This window comes from Ochotona princeps, chromosome 2 (genome assembly GCF_030435755.1).
Source record: "Ochotona princeps isolate mOchPri1 chromosome 2, mOchPri1.hap1, whole genome shotgun sequence".
In the NCBI taxonomy this organism is placed as follows: Eukaryota; Metazoa; Chordata; class Mammalia; order Lagomorpha; family Ochotonidae; genus Ochotona; species Ochotona princeps.
In genome coordinates this window covers 41,601,699-41,624,909 of record NC_080833.1, presented here as the reverse complement: position 1 = coordinate 41,624,909, position 23,211 = coordinate 41,601,699, and the positions used below count along the sequence as shown (strand labels likewise).

The 23,211-nt window shown below is 43.4% G+C and overlaps 1 protein-coding gene across 5 annotated transcripts in view; it reads right to left on the bottom strand.

The window, feature by feature from the left end:
* Positions 1-23,211, bottom strand: part of ZFYVE9 (zinc finger FYVE-type containing 9) — a 179,112-nt gene that overhangs the window by 90,933 nt on the left and 64,968 nt on the right. For 4 of the 5 annotated variants that reach the window (XM_004588672.4, XM_004588673.4, XM_058655022.1 and 1 more), the window contains exons 3-4: positions 12,273-12,378; positions 939-3,049 (exon numbers count right to left, since the gene is read on the bottom strand). In XM_004588672.4, coding sequence (XP_004588729.2) covers positions 939-3,049; positions 12,273-12,342 — 2,181 coding nt within the window. In that variant the 5' untranslated portion in view covers positions 12,343-12,378. The remainder of the gene's footprint in view (positions 1-938; positions 3,050-12,272; positions 12,379-23,211) is intronic. The other variant, XM_058655042.1, reaches the window with a different exon arrangement.

The window sequence follows — 23,211 nt, the reverse complement described above, 5'->3', positions numbered from 1 at the left end:
GCTAGTGGCCTAAGGAAAGCAGCAGAAGATGGCCCTACTGTTAAGGCCCTAGATGGGACCTAGATGAAGCTCTTGGCTTCTGGCTTGGGCTTTCCCCACCCCTGGCTATTGCAGCCACTTGTGGAGTGAACCAATGGATGGAAGATCTTTTTCTCTGTATATCTCCCTTTCCTATAAAAATAATAAACAGATATTTTTAAAAGGGGGGTTCTCTCCTCTCTGGCACTGATACTATGCCCAACAGATTAAGGCACCATGTGCAGCACCAGCATCCCACGTGGGCACCAGTTCTAGTCCCAACTGCTCCTCTTTTAATCCACTCTCTGCTAATGTGCCTGGAAAAGTAGTTGAAGATAGCCCCTCGTGCCCCTGCACTCACACAGGAAATCACAAAGAAGGTTCTTCCTTTAGCCTACCCTGGCCCTGGCCATTGTGGCCATTTCAGGTACGAGCCAGCGGACAATCTCTGTGTGTCTCTCTCCTCTTCTCTCCATAAACTTTCAAATACATACATATATTAAAAAGATCTCTCCCTCATAACACTTCAAAATAAACACACACATCTTTAAAAAAAAAAATCAAAAAACCACAAGATAATATGAGCTCAATCACAATACTTCCTAAACTGGGAGAATAACTTCCTTATTTCAAACTATTCCACTAATCAATACAGAAACCACAAAGTTAACACTTCCTCAATTCTCATCTGTTCATGGTAACTGATTCAGCATAAGCCTTGACAACAACAAAAGATTATATACTGTACTAAAGAACCGGTAAGATCACTTTTATACAGAAATTTAGGAGAACTGTTTACTAAAGCTATTTATAATGTTTTCTCAATCAAAATATGTTCATTTTATACTGCCTTCTTACATCACGAATTGAGCATTCTGAAATGGGCATGCCAGATTCTCAACCTGATGCATTCACCTTACCTTCCCACATGCTCTACAATGATGCCTCCTTTTGGTGAATGTAAACCTGGCTTCACATTTCATGCAATTTGGAGCCTGGGAATCTGGTACCCACACTGGAGCCACTTCACCCAGAGTGGTAAATGGCTTTCTGGAAGAAATTCCAAACTGACCGGCTCTGAGATCATTATCTGGGCTATCTGGAGGTAATGCAAGGCACGGTCTACTGGAGATTTCAGCCTCATAACTTTCTAAATGTTCTCCATTTGTATCACCAATAGAGATGTTTCCCAAAGATGCATTGCATATACTGGTTGCTGAGTTTTCCCCTAATTTTGCTTTCCCAAGAATATTGTTCTTGTTTTTAACATTATTTCCACTGCTTGCAGGAAGGTCATTTTGTAAATGGTCTGATAATGGCTTTGGAATTTGAAGTTTAAGATTAGAAGGTTGCTTGGGTCTTGCACCACCAAAAGGAACACTCATAGGTTGCAAGTTTGCTGCAATCTTAGGAGAAGATTGCCCAAGCACAGCTGGAACTTGACTACAGAAATTATGCAAATAATTTTTCTTCATTAGGTCACCAGTACTATTCAAAAGTAATCCACTCCCTTCTGGGGCCTCATTTCCCCTCTGTTCATAAATATTTGTGTAGCATTCTGATTTGCTCTCTTCTATTTCTTTTTCTTCTGTTACTGAATCTTCTTTGGAGGGTAAAGTCTTTGGAACGAAAGAAACAACTGGGCTCTGCATTCCATAGGAATCACAACCATTTGTTAGAGAATTTGCTGCTGGTGTATCTGTAACAGTGGGGAAATCACATCCTTCACTTTCATTCACGCAAGTTCCTTTGAAGTCTAGGCACGCGTCTGTCATTCCCACACATTCTCCTCCACTATCACAGGTGTCCTCAGGCTGACAAATCCGCAGAAGTTTTGCAGTTTCTTCATTTCCTTGGCTATCATTCATCTCATTTAACTGAGTCAATTTCCAATTAGTCACTTCCTCAGATTTGGAGAAATGTTCTGTCACATGAGGAAACGCTGTAGTCCCAAGAGTTTTTTCATGTTTACAGCCTTCATTTTCATCAGCCCTAACTTTATCAGGCACAAGGCAATCTGATAACTGTTCATGGTTATTATCCCTTGCAGATCTATTAGGCATGTCTGGTTGGACAAGCAAAGGTAAAACAGACTGGAGTGATTCTCCAGTTGTTCTGTCCTCAGCTGGCTCTTTTTTGGTTAGAATATCCTCATTTGAGTGGGAAAAGGAATTTGGATTCCCTACAACTGTCCTAGGAGAGCTGTTTTTGCCACGAAGGTCCTCCTCTGGTTTACAGTTCTCTTGTTTTATAGTAGCAGGATCTCCATCTGTTCCCTGGGATGAGATAACTGAATCGATTGTTAAACTTGTCACTGCAGACATGCAGGAGTCTCTACCTACATTTGCATCATCCGTTAATTGTGAAGGGGAGCAGACACTGGTTAGACTATCAGGTGAAGTAGTGTGTAGATGGTTAACAGAATCTTCCTCTGTTTTCAGTCTATTCAATGGATCCATTTGTTTCTCTGAGTCTGTATCTTTCTCAGTGGACCCATTCATACTAAAACTAAATTGATCAGTTTGTTGGCTTTCATTATCCAGTGACTGGCTAAAAGCATCCATGAGGGATTGACCATTAAAATTATTACAATCCTGTAAATCACTTTGTAATGTCCTTTTATCACAGTTATGCATGACAGCTACAACAAGAACATTTTTCTCATCTGGCCGACAAGTGAGCTTTCCACATTTCTTCTCTCCCACTTCAACAGCACTGCATTGATCATCCTGATTATAGTTTCTCTTAATTAACTGATCTTCCGTAGCAGCGTTTTCATCAATCCACATTGTGGCAATCTCCGGATTTAAATTACAGCCTTGTCCATTAGCACAATGATCCTCTCCCTCCGCGGTCAGAGACGCCGAATGAGCAAGTGAAAAGACTTTCAGGTGTGGTTGTGACTCATCAGAACCTGCAGGCTCATGCACACTGGTCAAGGTGGAGTTCAATGCTAGTCGTTCAGAAGGGGGATTTAGGCTCTTACTCTTATTCCACTTGGCATCCAATAATGCAGAAGAAACTGTTTCATCTGAAAAGATAAATAATTACAGTAAGTTTGTTGGTAACCCTGACAAGTTACTATGAGTAAGTATTTTCAGCTGCATTCTGAAAATAAAACATAGGTAAAATCTGAAGGCTTAAAATTTCTGTAAATGAATAAGAAAGTTTTAGAGTAATGAAACTTCTCAAACAACAAAAGAACTATACCTCAACCTAGTAATATGATTAAACTGACACAGGCCCAATAGAGGAGAAAAACACCCTTAGAATGTGCACTAGGTAGAACAGCGAATAATTTAAGAGGAAAAATAATCCAGAACGATAGTGAGACTAGAGTAATTGAGTAGGACAGAAAATAAAATCACTTGTGGAAATTAAATACTCTGTAATGGTAACATGATTAAGATTCAGGTTACAGGGTATCTTCACTTATCAAAACTGTGTAAGACTTATGCATGTTAATGAATAGAAGGTTCACCATAACCAACTACCAGGGGGAAATGAAGCAGAGCTTGAGGAGCAGAAAAAGATATTAATGACACAAAAAAACAATAGCGTGCCAATCATTGAAACTGGATGATAGACATTTCTATTTAATTTGGGTACACTTTTTAACTGTTCAAAATGGGCTTTCAGAAATATTTATCTGTTTGAAAAGCAGATTACAGAGAGGGAGAGACTCCTAAAGAGGGATTTTCTATCCACTGGTTTACTCTCCAAATGGGCTGCTCAAGACAAGAGCCTAGGACTCCATCTGCATCTCCCATATTTGGGGAAAAGGATCCCAGCTATTTAGGACATCATCAGCTACCTTTATCAGGCATATTAGCAGGGAGCTAAATTAGAAGTGAAGGAGCCAGTATTTCAATTGGTGCTCCTATGGGATGCTAGTGTCACAAAGGAAGTTTAACACATTCCCTGCATCACAATGCCAGCTCCAATAATGTTTTATTTTCTTCTTTATGATTCATGTATTCTTACTGGAAAGGCAGATATACAGAGAGAAGGATACACAAAGAGAAAAATCCTCCACCTGCCGGTTCACCACCCAGGTGGCTGCAACTTGGGACATCTGCCTGGGTTCAAGGGCCAACTTACTTCCTGCTTATGCACACAGGAAGGTAGCAGATCATGGCTCAGGTACTTGGGTCTCTGGCATCCACACAAGAAAATTCAATTTCTTGTGTGGACATCTTCAAAATCTGGGCTCCTGGCTTCAACCTGGCCTACCTGAAGCTCTTACATAGGAATAAATCAGAAGATGGAAGCTCGTACTTTCTCTGTCTTTATATCTCTACCTGTCAAACAAATTTATCTTAAAATTTGCGATAGAACACAAAATTCTACTTTTGACCATGTCACAATCGGATATTAATAAGGTTCATATCTATACTATTTTTAGAGAATATATAGCAGAAAATATTCATTGATCTTGTTGAAATTAATTTGCTATAGTCTATCAATAGCATAAGGCTCATATAATGTGTCTGGGTACTTTCTGACACAGTAAGTTTGACAGCTATTTTCTCAAGTTACAGTGTTACTGTGTAACTCTAAACAAATCAGAGGAATAAGGAAACAAGGTATTTGGTGCCTTTCCTGATTTTCTCTTTAGTAATGGATAATCATAGTCTTGAAATTATGTGTATATATCTGGAATATTAACCATTGACTATAAAATAATCTTCATAACTCCCATAAATCCTATACATATCTCTATTCAGGCATTTACGACAGAGTAATGTAATGGCTTATTTACCCACCTCATTCATCCACTGGATGATTTCTAAGGGCAGAAATCAGTTCATTACAGCATCTATTCATTTTGCATATTATCTGCTATGTGGTACACAACAGATGCATAGTAAGTACATATCTATCATAACGAAAACACCGGGGTTGAGGAAAATGAAGATTAAATGATACTTAATACCACCAAGAAGTATATAACCTAATCATGAGAATAATATACAATACATATTAATGTCTTTAGAAGTACACAGCAGTATAAGTATTTGAGAATTATTACACAGAAATAGAAAATATTCAAGAAGAAAACTAATTACAGGATGTGATAACTGAGCATAAATCCATGAAGGCAAGGGAATGAATGTGCGCTAGGCTTGAAAGACAATTTTAAGTAAGTTAGAAAAATGAGGTACTTGTGAATAGGGAAAAGGAAAAAATGCAGTCCCTAAAACAAGAATTCAAGAGAGCATAAGTCAGTCAGTTTGCAGTGATTAAAGAGTTAGTGTAGGGGCCAGCATTCTGGCATACAGGATAAAGCATCCCATCTAGGTGCTAGTCCAAGTCCCAGCTCTCCACTTTGGATCCAGCTCCTTGCTAACAGCCTGGGAAAGCTGCGAAGGATGGCTCGAGAATCTGAGCCCCTGCCACCCAAGTGGGAGACCCTGATGATGCTACTGCTCTGGCCTGACACAACCTTGTCCATTGCGGCCACTTGTGGAGCAGATCAGGAGATGGAAAATCTGTTTCTTCCTCTCTTTCAGATAAACACATCTCTACTTAAAAATCAGTGTAAAGAAATAACAAAAAGAAGCTAAAAAGAGCAGAGAGTAAAGGGCATAAAACATCAGACCGCATAAGGAAGGCGCCTGGTATCCTCTGACTGTTAAATTCCATATTTACCAAATTGGTGCTACTAGAGATTTGAGAAACATGGCCTTCCTTCAAAAAAAATTGAATAAATAGGTCCGGCGTTTGGCGTAGCAGTCAAAATACCAGTTGGAATGGCCACACCCCATGTCAAAGTACCTAGGTTTGAGACCAGGCTCTGCTAACAATTCCAGTTTGCTTCTAATGACCATTCTAGGAGGAAGCAGAACTTAAGCAGATGGGCTCCCACACAGGAAACCCAGATGGATTTCTTGGCTATGAGTTTCCATCCAACCAAGTCCCAGCCCTTATAGACAATTTGAAAGTGAAACAGTAGGGGAGTGACAAATAACATGTGAATACTTGTGTGTGTTTGTGTGTGTGTGTGTAATAATAGTAGTAAGTAGAGAATCAAGATGGCAGAATAGGGTAAAGACACATTTAAACAGAGAAATATTAGCCAGTGTAAAGCAGAGAAGGCACATTCCAGAAAATAGGAGACGGCAGAACAGCAGCAGAAGGGTACCTGGAGACTGACAGACACAGGAAAGCAGCAGACATAACAGTGTGATGCTACAGTTACTGATACCCCAGTGGCATTCAGCAAACGGCAATTTGAACTCCACCGGCAGCCAGAACTCCACCAGCAACCAGGTAGGAAGGGACTTTCACTGCGAGTTCAGAAGGTGAACCCAAAGAACTGCCCATCCTGCTACTCTATTTGACCAGGAACAGAGAAAGAGCTGCAGATCCCAGAGAGGCAGTGTGGGAATAGGGTGGCTTTACAGCCCAGTCCATGTCCTAGAGCTGTATCGGGTGCCATTTTGTTTAAGAACGCAAAGGTTATGGGGGCAGGACTGTGCATGCACTGAGCTGGGAGTGAACTCATTTCTGGCTCAGTGAACTGTAACAAGGTGGCATCCTACAAGTTCCAAACAAGATAGATATGGATAGCCCTCAGACCTAATGCCCAGCAGACCAAGAACTCTAGTGTTGCCACATCAGGTGCCATTTTGCACACTGTGGGAAAGAATTTAAGACTGCAAGGACAACAGCGAGCTGCGCATGTGCTGAGCTTGGCAAGAAGTCACCAAGCTGAGTGCACTGCACTGGTCTCACAGGAAAATATTATCAACTATGGCATTATACACTTCAAAATAGGTCCATGTGACCCTCAGACGTAACGGCCAACAGGTTCCAGCAAGATAAACACCAACAACACCCTAACTACATAGGACACATGGTGTCTCCCTAATCCTGGAATGTACTCCAACCGGAAGTGGGAGAAAGGTTGTACAGACAACGGTGCAGCCTCAGTACGGTATCACAGGAGGTGGAGAGTGGTGAGCCAGGAGCTGGAGCTGTGGAGACCATGGTGGAAGTCTAACATAAGAACCCAGACCTAGAACCTGCTGGAGGGAGTGGCACAAGTGACCGCAAACAAAAGCCATGTACCAACTGCAATAAGTAAAATCAAAGTGTAGATCTGTGGGTGACCGAGCTTAGAAACCTGTCCCAAGGAGAAGAATCTGATAACCAGAAGTACAATGACCAATAGCCAAAGAAGAGACAGAAGCACAGAGAATATGACTGAAAATTCTCCTGCAAAAGAGCAAAACCCTATGCCAACCTCAGAGTTAACTGAGGAAGACATCAAGAAAATGGGGGATAGAGAATACAAAACACTTGTTCTAAAACTTCTTATCAACAATGAGAAGTATGTAGAGCAGGCGTTCAAGGAAATGAATGAAATGAAAGCTGATATATCAGAAATAAAGAATACAGTGGAGCAAATTAGAAGTACAGTGGAAGGTCTCCAAAATAGAATGAAGCAAGCAGAAGAAAGAATCTCAGAATTGGAAGGTATTTCCTGTCATCAGGGGGAAACAAACAAAAAGATCAAAGCAGAGCTGGATCAGGCCAAAAAAAAGGATTAAAGAATTGAAAGACATTATTAAAAAGACAAACATAAGAGTTAAAGGAGTCCCAGAAGGTGCAGAAAGAAAAGCTGGGATTACAAATGTATTTAATGAATAAGGGAAAATTTCCCTAATCTAGACAAATAATCGGGAAACAACATTCAGGAGGGGCACAGATCACCCAACAGGGTTCACCAAAAGTGATCTTCACCAAGACACATGATCATCAAGCTCTCTTCAATCAAACATAACGAAAACATCCTTGTATGTTCACATGAAAAAAATCACCTGACATATAGAGGAACTGCAATTAAACTCACACGACACTTCTCATAGGAAACTCCACAGGCCAGAAGAGAATGGAGCAACATATTCCAGATTTTAAGAAATAAATTGCCAACCCAGGATAACATACCCAGCAAACCTTTCCTTTGTCTTTGAAAACAAAATAAAAGTCTTCAACAGTAAAGAAAATTTAAAAGAATATGCCTCTTCCAAACCTGCCCTACAAATGATACTTGAAGATGTTCTCTTGACAGAGAAAAGGAATAGCGCCCACCAAAACCAAAAGCGAAGAACATCGCAGTAAAATAGCAACAGAGGACTAAATCAATGAACAACCCATTGCTAAAATGACAGAACCAAATTATCACCTATTTATAATCCTGAATATAAACAGCTTAAACTCATCAACCAAACATCAGTTAGTAGATTGGATTAAAAAACAAAACCCATCTATTTGTTTCCTACAGAAGACACATCTCACTAACAAAGATCACCGAAAACTGCATCTCATGGATTTTCATTTTTTTTGTTAGTTTCATCTCTTCAAAACACTTTCTTCTGATTAAATTCTTCAATGACTCTTAGATCATACGGTACCATCATTTTCTTCAAAAAAAAGTCCTTGATTTTTCTTTTCCATTTCTTCAGCAACGTATTAGTCATTCATTAGCATGTTATTTAACTTCATGGTGTTGTTAATTTCTTTTTTTTTAAACATTTATTTTTATTACAAAGTCAGATATACAAAGAGGAGGAGAGACAGAGAAGATCTTCTGTCCGATGATTCACTCCCCAAATGGCCGCAACAGCCGGTACTGCGCCGATCCAAAGCTGGGAACCTGGAACCTCTTCCGGGTTTCCCACGCGGGTGCAGGGTCCCCAAAGCTTTGGGACATCCTCGACTTCTTTCCCAGGCCACAAGCAGCGAGCTGGATGGGAAGTGGAGCGCCGAGATTAGAACCGGCGCCCATATGGGATCCCGGCGCGTTCAAGGTGAGGACTTTAGCCGCTAGGCTACGCCGCTGGGCCCAATTTCTTTTTTTTCTTCCTGTTTCTGATTTTGTTTTGTGGCTTTTCATTTAAGGGGATTATAGTAACTGTAATGGAGACTATCATATCCAGATGTGAGCATACTAGGCAGTATGCAACTACTTCCAGACAAAGATGGACTCCCAATGAAACTATATCTTGACAATAGGATGCTGGACTCTCTGCCACTGTCCATGCCTGCAATGATGGACATATGACTGTGTATGAAGAACTACCCTATAGTAATGATATAGGGGAACTCAGTGAGGGGGGAGGGATTTAGGGAAGGGATAAGGGAAATCCCAGGACCTATGCAACTGTATCATAAAATGATAATAATAAAAAGAAAATTGAAAAAGAAAGAAAAGTAGTAAATTAAATTTTTAGTAGAAGGAAATCACATACTCAATCTGGTTCTTGAAAATGTGAAATATTGTTTCTTAATAGTCTAAGAGGACTGATAGATGTTAAAATTTTTATCCTTTGACTATCTGGGGGGGGGTAACACAAGTTACATGGTGTAATCGCAGTCCAACTGTAATATATTTTCTATTCAAGGAAAGAAAGTTAATGGGCCTGGCACAATAGCCTAGTAGCTAAAATCCTCACCTTGCTGGGATCCATAGCGGTTCTAATCCTGGTGGCCCTGCTTCCCATCCAGCTCCCTGCCTATGGCATGGGAAAGAAGTCGATGATGGCCCACAGTCTTGGGACCCTGCACCCGCGTGGCAGACCAGGAAGAAGTTTCTGTCTTCAGATAGGCTCAACTCCAGCCTCTGCGGCTCACTTGGGGAGTGAACCAACAGATGGGAAGATCTTCCTCTCTGCCTCTCCTCCTCTCTGTATATCTGAATTTCCAATAAAAACAAAAAAGAAAGTTAACACAAAATGAGAAATCATTTTACTTAAGCTATTTGTTAAGGTACCAGGCCAGAGATGATATGTTTTTAAAATATAATTAGTACTTAATGCTATTTAAAAAAATAACTCAAGCATACAAATACGGTTATAACCAGAGCTGATTTCAGAAATCCTCATCCTAAAGGAGTTTTATTTTTCAAAAAATGTCTTATTTTCTGCCTAAAATATTTTCAGTGAATCAAAAAGCATGCGCTAAAAATCAACTATATACAATGATCCCTACTGGTATCTGAAGATGTCTCAGAGATACTAAAAACGAACTAATAATTTTTATTAGAACTAATGGCATTATAGAAGCATAACATTCACATGACTCTCAGAGTTCAGTAACTGGTACAATGGGGGCTATGTCAAATAAATGTTACAAAAATATCAGTACAAGCAGTTGAAACTCAGAGGATTATTTATCTCCTGGTTTGATATGTAGAACGCCTACCCGAATCCAACCAGATTCCAAATGATTACATTTCATACTTAACATCAAATCAGCAATGCACTTATTGATATGGGTTAGCAGCAAGTCACCATGCATACAATCCGAGAGCAGCACTCCCAGGTAGTCTTCCTCTCCCTTTGTGTTATAGACCCAAAGTAACAAAATCAAAACTACTCTCTCCCCACCTGCTATCAACCAGTAACCTGAGTCACTGGATACAGGGAAACTGTGAAGTTCATTACTCAAATCATGGACTTTGGATGGAAACATATTACTTTGCAAAACTGCTAAGTGCCAATTTCTCTTAAAAATAAAGAATACAGGGGAAATGAAAAGAGATACAAGAAATTAAATTATAGTTTATCCATTCAAAACAAACTAAGAGAGTAACTTAGTAAAGCATCTCCCTAGATGTAAATCTTCACCAGACATTTTTATATCAAGGTTTTAGCATGTGTGATTTAATTAACCATTCTGGCATTTATTCAACAATGTGTGAATCTTTTAATCAAATCAGATTTAAAATGTACCATTACTTCACTGAAAAATCAATATGGAACAAGTTACCTTTCCTTTTTTTTTAAAGATTCATTCCCCTTTTTATTGCAAAGTCAGATATACAGAGAGAAGAGACAGAGGAAGATCTTCTGTTCGATGATTCACTCCACAAATGACTGCAACATACGGTGCTGCTCCAACCTGAAACCAGGAATTAGGACCTTCCTCCAGGTCCCACACAGGTGCAGAGGCCCAAGGCTTTGGGTCATCCTCAACTGCTTTCCCAGGCCACAAGCAGTGAGCTGGATGGGAAGCGGGGTGCTGGGATTAGAACTGGTGGCCATAAGGGATCCTGAAGTGTTCAAGCTGAGGACTTTAGCTGCTAGGCCACCACACCGAGCACAGATACTTTTTCTTAGTTCATGAAATGCAAGCATAAAATCTAAAGCTTTCCTCAACCACAAAGTAATTTATTAAGGTAGGATGGGTTCGGGGATTTGTCTCACCTTGCCTTATTAACAGTGCTGATTTTTTTGGGCAGTTAACTTTGAAAAGTAGACAAACTTCTGTCTTTTATTCAAATCTATAAAATGGAGATAAAAAGGTCAGTTTGATCAAACTGTTTTGCAGGTTAGATGATATAATCCCATGCAGGTATCTGGCACATATTGCTAAAAATGTATTTCTTTTCTGGATATTATTATTTATCATCATCATCATCATCATCATCAACAAGTCATCAGAGCTCTTTTGGGTTTTTAGTCCAGCATTCTCTAATGTATCCACACTTTCTGTACAATAAATGCAAATACAGAACTAAGCATGGTGTTAGAGCAGGTTAACTTGTCCCTGGACATGCCCACATCCCATACCGTAGTGCCCGGGAGCAAGTTCCCCTTCCACTTCTGATCCTATTTCCTGTTAATATGCCTTGAAAAGAAGGCCTGAAAATTTAGATGCCTTCCATCCGTATCGGAGACTTGGATAGCAATTCTTGGCTCTGGACTCAGCATGATAGCCTAATGACTAAAGTCCTCACTTTGCACAAAATATGGGTACATCTGCCCATACGGGCGCCAGTTTCTGTCCCGGCTGCTCCACTCCCTGCTTGTGGCTAGGGAGAGCAGTGGAGTACAGCCCAATGCCCCGGGAACCACACCTACACAGGACACTGGGAAGGGGCTCCTGACTCCGGGCTTCAGATCAGCTCAGCTCCAGTCATTGTGGCCACGAAGGGAGTGAGCCAGCAGACGGAAGATTCTTCTCTCTGTAAATCTGATTTTCCATTAAAAATAAATAAATAAATAAATAAATAAATAAATAAATAAATAAATCCATCCTTTTTAGAAAGAAAGAGTTCTTGGCTCCTAGTTTTGACCTACCTCCATCCTAGCTGTTACAGGCATTTGCACAGTGAACCAGAAGATGTAAGATCTTCGTCTGTCCATGTGTGTGTATGTGTGGTGTGTCCCCATCCCTCTTTATCACTCCGTCTTTCAAGCAAATAAATAAATTTAATCAAATAAGCTGACCACATTAATTCTCACCTTCGTTCTGCTCAAATTCATCTAATACCTTGTCCAGGTTGTAAGCTTCTGCTTGAAAGTAATTCTCCATCAGTGAGGAAACACCACTCAAGAGACTTGGTTAAACCTAAAATATAGATATGGTTTATATTATACTTTGAATCATTAACATAATTTATAAAATTTAAATATACAAAGATAAAATCTTTTTTTAAAGATTTATTTATTTTTATTGGAAAGGCAGATATAAACAGAGGAGGAGAGACAGAGAGGAAGATCCTCTGTCCGATGATTCACTCCCCAAGTGACTGCACTGACTGAAGTTGAGCCAATCCAAAGCCAGGAGACAGGAACTTCCTGCAGGTCTCCCACGCAGATGCAGGGTCACAAGGCTTTGGGCCGTCCTTGACTGCTTTCCCAGGCAACAGGCAGGGAGCTGGATGGGAAGAAGAGCTGCCGGGATTAGAACCAGTGCCCATATGGGATCCTGGAATGTTCAAGGTGAGGACTTTGTGCTGGGCCCAAATATACACAGATAAAACTTTACAAACCTGTTCATAAAATGGTAAACTAAAAACTCCACCATCACACTGCTTGTAATATAGCTAAATGATAGAAACCTAGTTTCTAGTCTCGAAACCTGTCATTTTGACAATCGCCAAAATTCAGTTAGCCCTTGGTATCCATAGGCTCTACAGTTGTAGATATAACATACTGTGAGCCAAAAATATTTGAGAAAAATACTGAATTGACAATTTTTCCTTTGGTTTTCCCCAAAACAAATACAGCATGGCAACTATATGTGGCATTTACATTGCATTAGATATCATAAGTAGCTTGGAGATTATTTAAGTATAAGAAGGATATGAAACGATTACCTGTAAATACTACACTGTTTTATATAAGGGACTTGTGGATTTTGGACTTGCAGGAGTGCTACAACCAAGCCTCCATAGATGTCAAGGTATAATTTCACTAAACATAAATACAGACTTGATGGTTATTCAACAGGACGTGCTTTAAAAGACAAATTTCAAATGCTGGGAAAAGAATAATTTTATTTGGGGCCCGGTGGCGTGGCCTAGCAGCTAAAGTCCTCCCCTTGAAAGTCCCGGGATCCCATATGGGCGCCGGTTCTAATCCCGGAAGCTCCACTTCCCATCCACCTCCCTGCTTGTGGCCTGGGAAAGCAGTCGAGGACGGCCCAATGCATTGGAACCCTGCACCCGCGTGGGAGACCCGGAGGAGGTTCCGGGTTGCCGGCTTCAGATCGGCGCGCATCGGCCCGTTGCGGCTCACTTGGGGAGTGAATCGTCGGATGGAAGATCTTCCTCTCTGTCTCTCCTCCTCTGTATATATCTGGCTGTAATAAAATGAATAAATCTTTTTAAAAAAAGGAATAATTTTATTTGGGTAAAACAGTATTAGAAAAGCAAGCTCGAAGGTGCTTTTTTCTTCAAACAAAATTACATTTTTCTTAATCTCGATTAATTTGCTGGTTTATTTGAAAGGCAGAGCAACAGAAACAAAAGTCAGTGACAGATTTTCCATCCAAGGGTTCACTTTGCAAACAGCCACCAGAAAAATTCTTGCCACAAACATTTAGCCTGAATTAGATCATAAGGAAAGTCAGGCCTAGAATACAAGACATGCTATAAGACAAATGACCCAAACATTATGGGGAAATAGGTTAAGACACTGCTTAAGACACGCATTATCCCTTATCTGAGTGCCAATTCAAGTCTCAGCTGCTCCATGTTTAATGCACCGGGGAAGGTGTCAGAAAACAGCTCAAGTGTCTGAGCCCTGCCACCCATGTGGGAGTCCAGGATGGAGGATCCAATTCCTGGATTCCGGCTGACCCAGTACTGGCTGCTGCAAGCATTTGGGGAGTGAACCAGCAGAAAGAAGACAGATCTCGACCTCTATCCCTTTCCCTTCCCGTTGCCCCATTACTCTAAGGGGAAAGCTGGAAATTATATTAGAGTACCTGGGGCTGGTACAACAGGTTAAGCAGCCCATATGAGCAATGGTTCGAGCCTGGCTGCTCCATTCCCTGATAATGGCCTGAAAACACCAGCAGAAGATGCTTCAAGTGCATAAGCCCTTTTCATCCATGCTGGAAACCTAGACAAAGCATCTGAATTATGGCTTTGCATTGACCCAGTCCCAGCTATTGAGGCCATTCGGCAGTAGACACATGATCTCTCTGTGCCTCTCCCTTCACTCCTTCCTCCTTTCCCTCTCTTTGTAACTGCCTTTCAAGTAAATAATTCTAAAAAAAATAAAATAAAAACAAAAAATCAAGCAAATAATTCTTTTTTTTTTTTTAAAGATTTTATTATTATTGGAAAGCCGGATATACAGAGAGGAGGAGAGACAGAGAGGAAGACCTTCCGTCCAATGATTCACTCCCCAAGTGAGCCGCAACGGGCCGGTGCGCGCCGATCCGATGCCGGGACCAGGAACCTCTTCCAGGTCACCCACATGGGTGCAGGGTCCCAAAGCTTTGGGCCGTCCTCAACTGCTTTCCCAGGCCACAAGCAGGGAGCTGGATGGGAAGTGGAGCTGCCGGGATTAGAACCGGCGCCCATATGGGATCCCGGGGCGTTCAAGGCGAGGACTTTAGCCGCTAGGCCACGCCACCGGGCCCCAAGCAAATAATTCTTAAAAAGAAAAACATTATGGCATTGCAAAGAAATATGCACAGAACACAGTTATGCTTCCACTACTATAAAATGTCTAGGATAGGCAAATCTACAGACACAGAAGTAGATTAGTGGATGCCAGAGATTGCAGGTAATATGCGACTGCTAATAGGTAGAAGTTTCTTTTGGGAGTCATTAAAATGTTCTGGAATTTGGTAACTGTAATGGTTACACAACTCTGTAAATACAAAAAAAACAGAATGTAGTTGATACAGAAAATGTTTTAGTAGATGAACTACATTTCAATTTTTAAAAAGAGGTGCTTTAAAAATCTGTGTGCCAAAAAGCGCTTTAAAAATCTGTGTGCCAAAAAGCAAGGAAATGCTCCAAGAATGATGCGGACATGTCAAAGGGACAGAGAGACCAGACTGAAAGGCTCATGTGGGGCACACCAGAAGCAATTTGAATAGCAATGTGTGTAACAATAGCAACAAACTACAATCCACTGACAAGAAGTAAATACTGAGTTTATGAGTGACAGAACTGATGTGGGTTACACTTCCAAAAAAGCATCTTTCCACAAAACACTAACGCTAAAGTATCTCTCCCCCAAAACACTCAACCAGCTGCCAAAGGGAAAAAATAATTGTAAGAGAGAAAACCTAGCAGGTGCCACCCTACCCAAATGATGAAAGTAGACATCAGTAATAGCGCAAATGTAATTTGCTATTCCTTGGTAGACTCCAGTTTTTTTTTTTTTTTAAATCACAGCACTTTTTTTTTTAAAGATTTATTTATTTTATTGCAAAGTCAGATATACAGAGAGGAGGAGAAACAGAGAGGAAGATCTTCCATCCGATGATTCACTCCCCAAGTGAGCCACAACGGGCCGGTGCTGCGCCGATCTGAAGCCGGGAACCAGGAACCTCTTCCGGGTCTCCCACGCGGGTGCAGGGTGCCAAAGCTTTGGGCCATCCTCCACTGCTTTCCCAGGCCACAAGCAGGGAGGTGGATGGGAAGTGGAGCTGCCGGGATTAGAACCAGCGCCCATATGGGATCCCGGGGCTTTCTTTTTTTTTTTTTTTGAAAGATTATCTTTTTTTATTGGAAGGAATGTCCTGTGATAACACAGATTACTGGGCTGATAACATCTTTTTTTTTTAATTTTTAATATTCATTTATTCATTAATTACATTGCATTACATGACACAATTTCATAGGTACTGGGATTCCCCCCCTTCACCCCAAACCCTTCCCCCATCATGAATTCCTTCACCTTGATGCATAACCACAGCTCAAGTTCCGTTGAGGTTCCCTAATTAAAAGTTTACACGATACAGAGTCCATCATCCCACTTGTCCACTTCAAGTTCAACGGCCTCTTAGGGAGGCCCTCTCAGGTTTGTAGGCAGAGCCAGCAGAGCGTCACCTCGATCAATTAGAAGCTCCAACATATCATCAGCAACAGTCCAGGTATGATGAGGCTGGTGCAGAGTCCACTGATTGACATAGTCTATCTTAGGGTTTCCCCTTGTCCAGTTTTCCGCTGCAAGCATAAAGCTGAGGTGGTTGATTCATCTACTCCATTTTCCATCTTTTTTTGATTAATGCTTTGATTCCTCCATTTTGTTCAGGGGAATCCCCCTAAAAAAAACTTTGAGGCATTCCCAGTCCAGGCTCCTACATGTACTACTAGTAAGCACAGTGCCTGCCACCGTCCATCACTCCGATCAGCTGATGGTTTTAACCCCTGGGTTGGTTCTCTTCTGAGCCCCGACCTCTATTGGAACCAATGAGTATCGCATCTCTCCCCGGCTCTGCCCATCACACACTCGTCCCTCACCTAAACCAGTGGGAGGAGTGCTGGTCGGGTGTTGCATTCCCTGCTAGCACAGGCCATTTCACCTTGGCATTTTGTGTTTTGTACTTTTTTTTTTTTTTTTTTTATCGCAATCAAACCCGGCCAGACCCCCACACAGTTTCAGCACTTGGGCTTGCCAGTGGATGACATGAACCGACTCAGCCTGGTCTGCCCCAACCCGAGCCAAGTGCATTCCAGTGGGTCACATTCCAAAGCTTCTTCTGGGTTATTTACCTTCATGCTTCTTGTGTTTATTTGTAGAGTCAGTGTCCTGTCAGAGGAACTGTTCAGGTTCCTCCCTCCGACTCCTTCATGGTGTCGGGCTTCACGCATTCCAGCAGGTCCTTCGGCCAGCTCCGCTCTTCAATCCATTCTGGTTCCTGCTGTTGAGAGTTTCAGCCCGGCCCCGGCTCGTCCATACCCACGTATATCTCATATATGGCTCAGATGAGGTTGAGGCCTAACCGAGCCCGTCCAACGTCCATCCTGGTCCTCCGGAGCATCAAACTGTGCTGTGGTCTAATCCGGCATGGTGCGTCAAAGCCGAATTGATATTTGTGCCAAGGGATTACAACTGTGACCCGACCAGAACTCAGCCTCCCTCCAGTTCCTGTGCCCCTTAGTGGTAGGCTCCACCCAGCCAAGGCCTCCACCACGCTCTCCAACCAGGCCTGTTGCCAGCCAGTGTTAACTATGCCAGAGGTTGCTCTGGTCAGCCCAGAGCGTCCTATAGACTGTTATGCCTCCTGCATAGACTCCACCGGCCCTTCTAAACCGTCCAATGGGGTCAGAGTGTCAGGGGATTGGTCCACGCATGCCTCACACATTCTAGCCCCGAGTATGGTCCTTGAATGCCAGTCAGTGTCATAGTCCTGCCTTCTGTGACCCCTCTGCTGATCCCTCATCCTATCAGGTAATGGGACATCCTGCTGGACAAGCCCGGAATTTTGCCTTTTAAGTGAGCTGATGTTGGCGATCGGCACTATAAAGTGACTACAGGTTCTTCACAGGAAGATTAAATGCCTTTAAAAAGCTTAAGGACTAATAATACATATTCTCAGAGTACTGGGGGTTCAGCACGGAGCGTCTCACACAGCATATCAGAGAAACCAAATTCCAGAACTTCCTGGCTGGGCGGCCAGCAGGCGAAGCCTGGCGCCAAATGGCGCACTGGGCGCCCGAGAGCCTCGCACCCCATGTACCTGCGCAGGTGGTGGAAAGCTTGGCTGTGTTAGACTGGAATCATGGCAGGGACCCTCGCACCCGGGCCGCATGGCGGCCCGGGGCCAAGCTGCTTGGGCCCCCGCCTGGATCTTGCTAGCTCCTCCCCCACTCCAGTCCCTGGCATGGCGGCTCAGAGGCGTTGCCAATCCGCTTCTCAGGGTCCTGGGACAACCTTCCCGCCCCAAAAGGAGGCCATCAGACCAGGACCCCAGCAAATCGGAAAGCTGCCCGAGAGCCTCGCACCCCATGTACCTGCGCAGGTGGTGGAAAGCTTGGCTGTGTTAGGCTGGAATCATGGCAGGGACCCTCGCACCCGGGCCGCATGGCGGCCCGGGGCCAAGCTGCTTGGGCCCCCGCCTGGATCTTGCTAGCTCCTCCCCCACTCCAGTCCCTGGCATGGCGGCTCAGAGGCGTTGCCAATCCGCTTCTCAGGGTCCTGGGACAACCTTCCCGCCCCAAAAGGAGGCCATCAGACCAGGACCCCAGCAAATCGGAAAGCTGCCCGAGAGCCTCGCACCCCATGTACCTGCGCAGGTGGTGGAAAGCTTGGCTGTGTTAGGCTGGAATCATGGCAGGGACCCTCGCACCCGGGCCGCATGGCGGCCCGGGGCCAAGCTGCTTGGGCCCCCGCCTGGATCTTGCTAGCTCCTCCCCCACTCCAGTCCCTGGCATGGCGGCTCAGAGGCGTTGCCAATCCGCTTCTCAGGGTCCTGGGACAACCTTCCCGCCCCAAAAGGAGGCCATCAGACCAGGACCCCAGCAAATCGGAAAGCTGCCCGAGAGCCTCGCACCCCATGTACCTGCGCAGGTGGTGGAAAGCTTGGCTGTGTTAGGCTGGAATCATGGCAGGGACCCTCGCACCCGGGCCGCATGGCGGCCCGGGGCCAAGCTGCTTGGGCCCCCGCCTGGATCTTGCTAGCTCCTCCCCCACTCCAGTCCCTGGCATGGCGGCTCAGAGGCGTTGCCAATCCGCTTCTCAGGGTCCTGGGACAACCTTCCCGCCCCAAAAGGAGGCCATCAGACCAGGACCCCAGCAAATCGGAAAGCTGCCCGAGAGCCTCGCACCCCATGTACCTGCGCAGGTGGTGGAAAGCTTGGCTGTGTTAGGCTGGAATCATGGCAGGGACCCTCGCACCCGGGCCGCATGGCGGCCCGGGGCCAAGCTGCTTGGGCCCCCGCCTGGATCTTGCTAGCTCCTCCCCCACTCCAGTCCCTGGCATGGCGGCCCGGGTGCGAGGGTCCCTGCCATGATTCCAGCCTAACACAGCCAAGCTTTCCACCACCTGCGCAGGTACATGGGGTGCGAGGCTCTCGGGCAGCTTTCCGATTTGCTGGGGTCCTGGTCTGATGGCCTCCTTTTGGGGCGGGAAGGTTGTCCCAGGACCCTGAGAAGCGGATTGGCAACGCCTCTGAGCCTCCATGCCAGGGACTGGAGTGGGGGAGGAGCTAGCAAGATCCAGGCGGGGGCCCAAGCAGCTTGGCCCCGGGCCGCCATGCGGCCCGGGTGCGAGGGTCCCTGCCATGATTCCAGCCTAACACAGCCAAGCTTTCCACCACCTGCGCAGGTACATGGGGTGCGAGGCTCTCGGGCAGCTTTCCGATTTGCTGGGGTCCTGGTCTGATGGCCTCCTTTTGGGGCGGGAAGGTTGTCCCAGGACCCTGAGAAGCGGATTGGCAACGCCTCTGAATCAACATTAATTTCATTGAATGACTCTACTGTGTTCTGTGTAACAGAATGTCTGCGCAGAAAAGTCATTCAAAAGTTATGTACCATACAGTAAAAGCTTACTTTCAAATGATTCAGAGAAAAACTTTTCTACACTATATTTAAATTTTTTAAAGATTTCATTTCACTTTTATTGGAAACTCAGATTTACAGAGAGAAGGAGAGACAGAGAGGAAGGTCTTCCGCCTGCTGATTCACTCCCCAAGTGGCCACAACGGCCAGAGCTGTGCTGATCTGAAGCCAGGAGTGAGGAACTTCTTCAAGGTTTCCCATGTGGGTGCAGGGTACCACGGCTTTGGGGCGTCCTCGACTGCTTTCCCAGGCCACAAGCAGGGAGCTGGATGGGAAGCGGGGCTGCTGGGATTAGAACTGGCGCCCGTATGAGATCCTGGTGGGTACAAGGCAAGGACTTTAGATGCTAGGCTACCGCACCAGGCCCCCAAAACTTTTCTATAAGCATGAGTTCATTTAAAAATCTTTCAAATCACACCAAAAATGTCTATCATATTTTTAACTTCTTTGGCACTTTTTTTCCCTAATTTTTCTTCTTTCTTAATATAAAGAGAACAGATTTCATGTATTTCATAGGGTAGTTTTTTTTAACTTTTAAAAAGATTTTTTTTTTTTACTTGAAATGTAGATTTACAGAGAAGCAGAGACAGAGAGGGAAATATCTTCTATCTGCTGGTCCACTCCCCAAATGGCCATTAATGGCTGGAGCCAAGTCAATCGAAATCCAGGAGCCAGGAGCCTCTTCCAGGTCTCCCATGTGAGTGCAGTGTCCCAAGCAGCTAAGCTATCTTCTATGCCTTCTTAGTCCATAAGCAGGAAGGTGAATAAGTAGCACAGCCAGGGCATGAACTTGCACCCACATAGGATGCCAATGCTCCAGGGAAAGGACTAGCCCGTTGAACCATCACACTAGCCCCCACAGGGACAGTTCTAAGAAGATGACCAGACGTCCCTTAGTCCCTGATTTCTTTCTTCAATATCCCTCCTTCCTAGCTTGCTTTTTCTTCAGTTTTTGCAAACACAAAATTTCAATCCATTAAATAATCACTGACTTAATTTCTCACTAACCACAATATTCAAGAAGCAAAAAGCAGAAAGACCACAGTTACACAGGAGTATCAAACCAAGGGCTAAAAACAACAATCCTATCATAGGATGTCCACTTCAAGCCTATACTTTTTTTTTTAAAGATTTATTTATTTTTATTACAAAGTCAGATATACAGAGAGGAGGAGAAACAGAGAGGAAGATCTTCTGTCCAATGATTCACTCCCCAAGTGAGCCGCAATGGCCAGTGCTGCGCCGATCTGAAGCCGGGAACCAGGAACCTCTTCCGGGTCTCCCACACGGGTGCAGGGTCCCAAAGCTTTGGGCCGTCCTCGACTGCTTTCCCAGGCCACAAGCAGGGAGCTGGATGGGAAGTGGAGCGCTGGGACTAGAACTGGCGCCCATATGGGATCCTGGCGCATTTAGGGTGAGGACTTTAGCCACTAGGCCATGCCACCGGGCCCCTATACTTTTTTTAAAAGACTTATTTATTTTTAGTGTAAAGGCAGATTTACATAGAGAAGGAGATATAGAGAGAAAGATCTTCCATCTGCTAAGGTTCATTCCCCAAGAGGCTACAATGGCTGGAGCTGAGCCAATCTGAAGCCAGGAGCCAGAAGAGTCTTCTGGTCTCCCATGCAGGTGCAGGTTCCTAAGGCTTTGGGCCATCCTAGATTGTTCTCGCAGGTCACAAGTAGGGAACTGGCAGGGAGGTGGAATAGCTGGGACACTAGCCAGTGCCCATATGGGATCCTGGTGCTTAAAGGCAAGGATTTTAGCTACTGAGCCATCACACCAGGCCCTCAATCCTACACTTTTTGTATTGTATATTAACTGCAACATACCAGAGAAAAAATATGACAGCTGACTTTTGGGGTGCGGATTATTTCACTAGGCATAATGGCTTCCAGTTGCAACTATTATGCTGCAAAAGACAGGATTTCATTCTTTGGTATACCTGAGTAAGTAGTTCATAGCGTGTGTGTGTGTATATACATATGTATACACACACACACACATTTTCTTCATTCAGTCATCAATTGCTGGGCATCTAGGCTGATTCAGTATCTTAGCTACTGCGGACTGAACAGCATTAAACACGGGAGTATAGGTAACTCCTTTATACACTGATTTAATTTCTTTTCAGTAAATTCCCAGGAGTGTGATTGCTTGGTCTTTCGGTAGATCTGTTTTCAGATTTCTGAGAAACTCCATTCTGTCTTCCATAATGATGGTACCAATTTACATTTCCACCAACAGTGGAGTAGGGTACATTTTTTTGCTCCACATCCTTGACAGCATTTGTTATTTTTTGTTTTTGGATGATAGCAACTCTAACTGGAGCGAGCTGAAACCTCATTGTGGGTTTTTTTGCATTTCCTTGATGACTAGTGATCCCGAGCATTTTTCACGTGTTGATCATTTGAATTTCACGCTTTGAAAAAAACACCTGTTCCGGCTCTTTGTTCATTTCCTAACTAGACTGTTGGGTTTGCTGATGCTGAGTTTCTTGAGTTCTTCACAGATCGTGGGTATCAATCTTTTATCAGTTGCATTGTCTCTAAATATTTTCTCCCATTCTGCTGGTTGCCTCTTCATTTTATTGAGTGTTCCTATTGCAGTGCAGAAGTTTCTTAGTTTGATATGACCCCATATGTCTATTTCTGCTTTTACTACCCTTGCTTTCTGGGGTTTTGTCCAAGAATTCGTTGCCTATGACAAGGTCTTTTAGAGTATTTTCTAGTAATTTATGGTATTAAGTCTTAGATTTAGATCTTTGATCCCTTGTGAGTTTATTTTTGAATAATGTGCAAGAAAAGGGCACTGATTCATACTTCTGCATGCATAGATCAATTTTCCCACCATCATTTGCTGAAGAGTCTTTCTGCAGGCATGGATTTTTAGCTCATTTGTCAAAAATTGGTTGGTTGCTAATGATGTGTGGATTGGTTTCTATTCGACTCCACTGATCTACATACTTATTTGTATGTCCATTTCAGGCTGCTCTGATTATAACTTCCCTGTAGTTTTCCTGGAAATCTGCTATTACAATGTCTCAGGCTTTCTTTTCATTAAGAATGCTTTAGGTTTTCAGGATCTCCTGTGTGTCTATATGAATTTTTGCATATTCTGAATTGATTTGGATCACACTGAACATGTAAGCTGCTTTGAGCAGTATAGACATTTTGATTAATTTTTCAGTCGACAAACATGCAAGGTTTTTCCATATTTTGTGTCTCCTTTTTTTCCTTAATGTTTTATGACTGTCACTGCAGAGATCTTTCACATCCTTGGTAAAATTTATTCTAAAATACTTAAATTCTTACAGCTTTTTAAAATAAAACTGATCTTCTAACTTCTTTCTTAGCCATGGTATTGTTTGTATACACAAAAGCTTCTGATTTTAGTGTGCTTCTATATGCTGCAAATTAACCAAAATTTT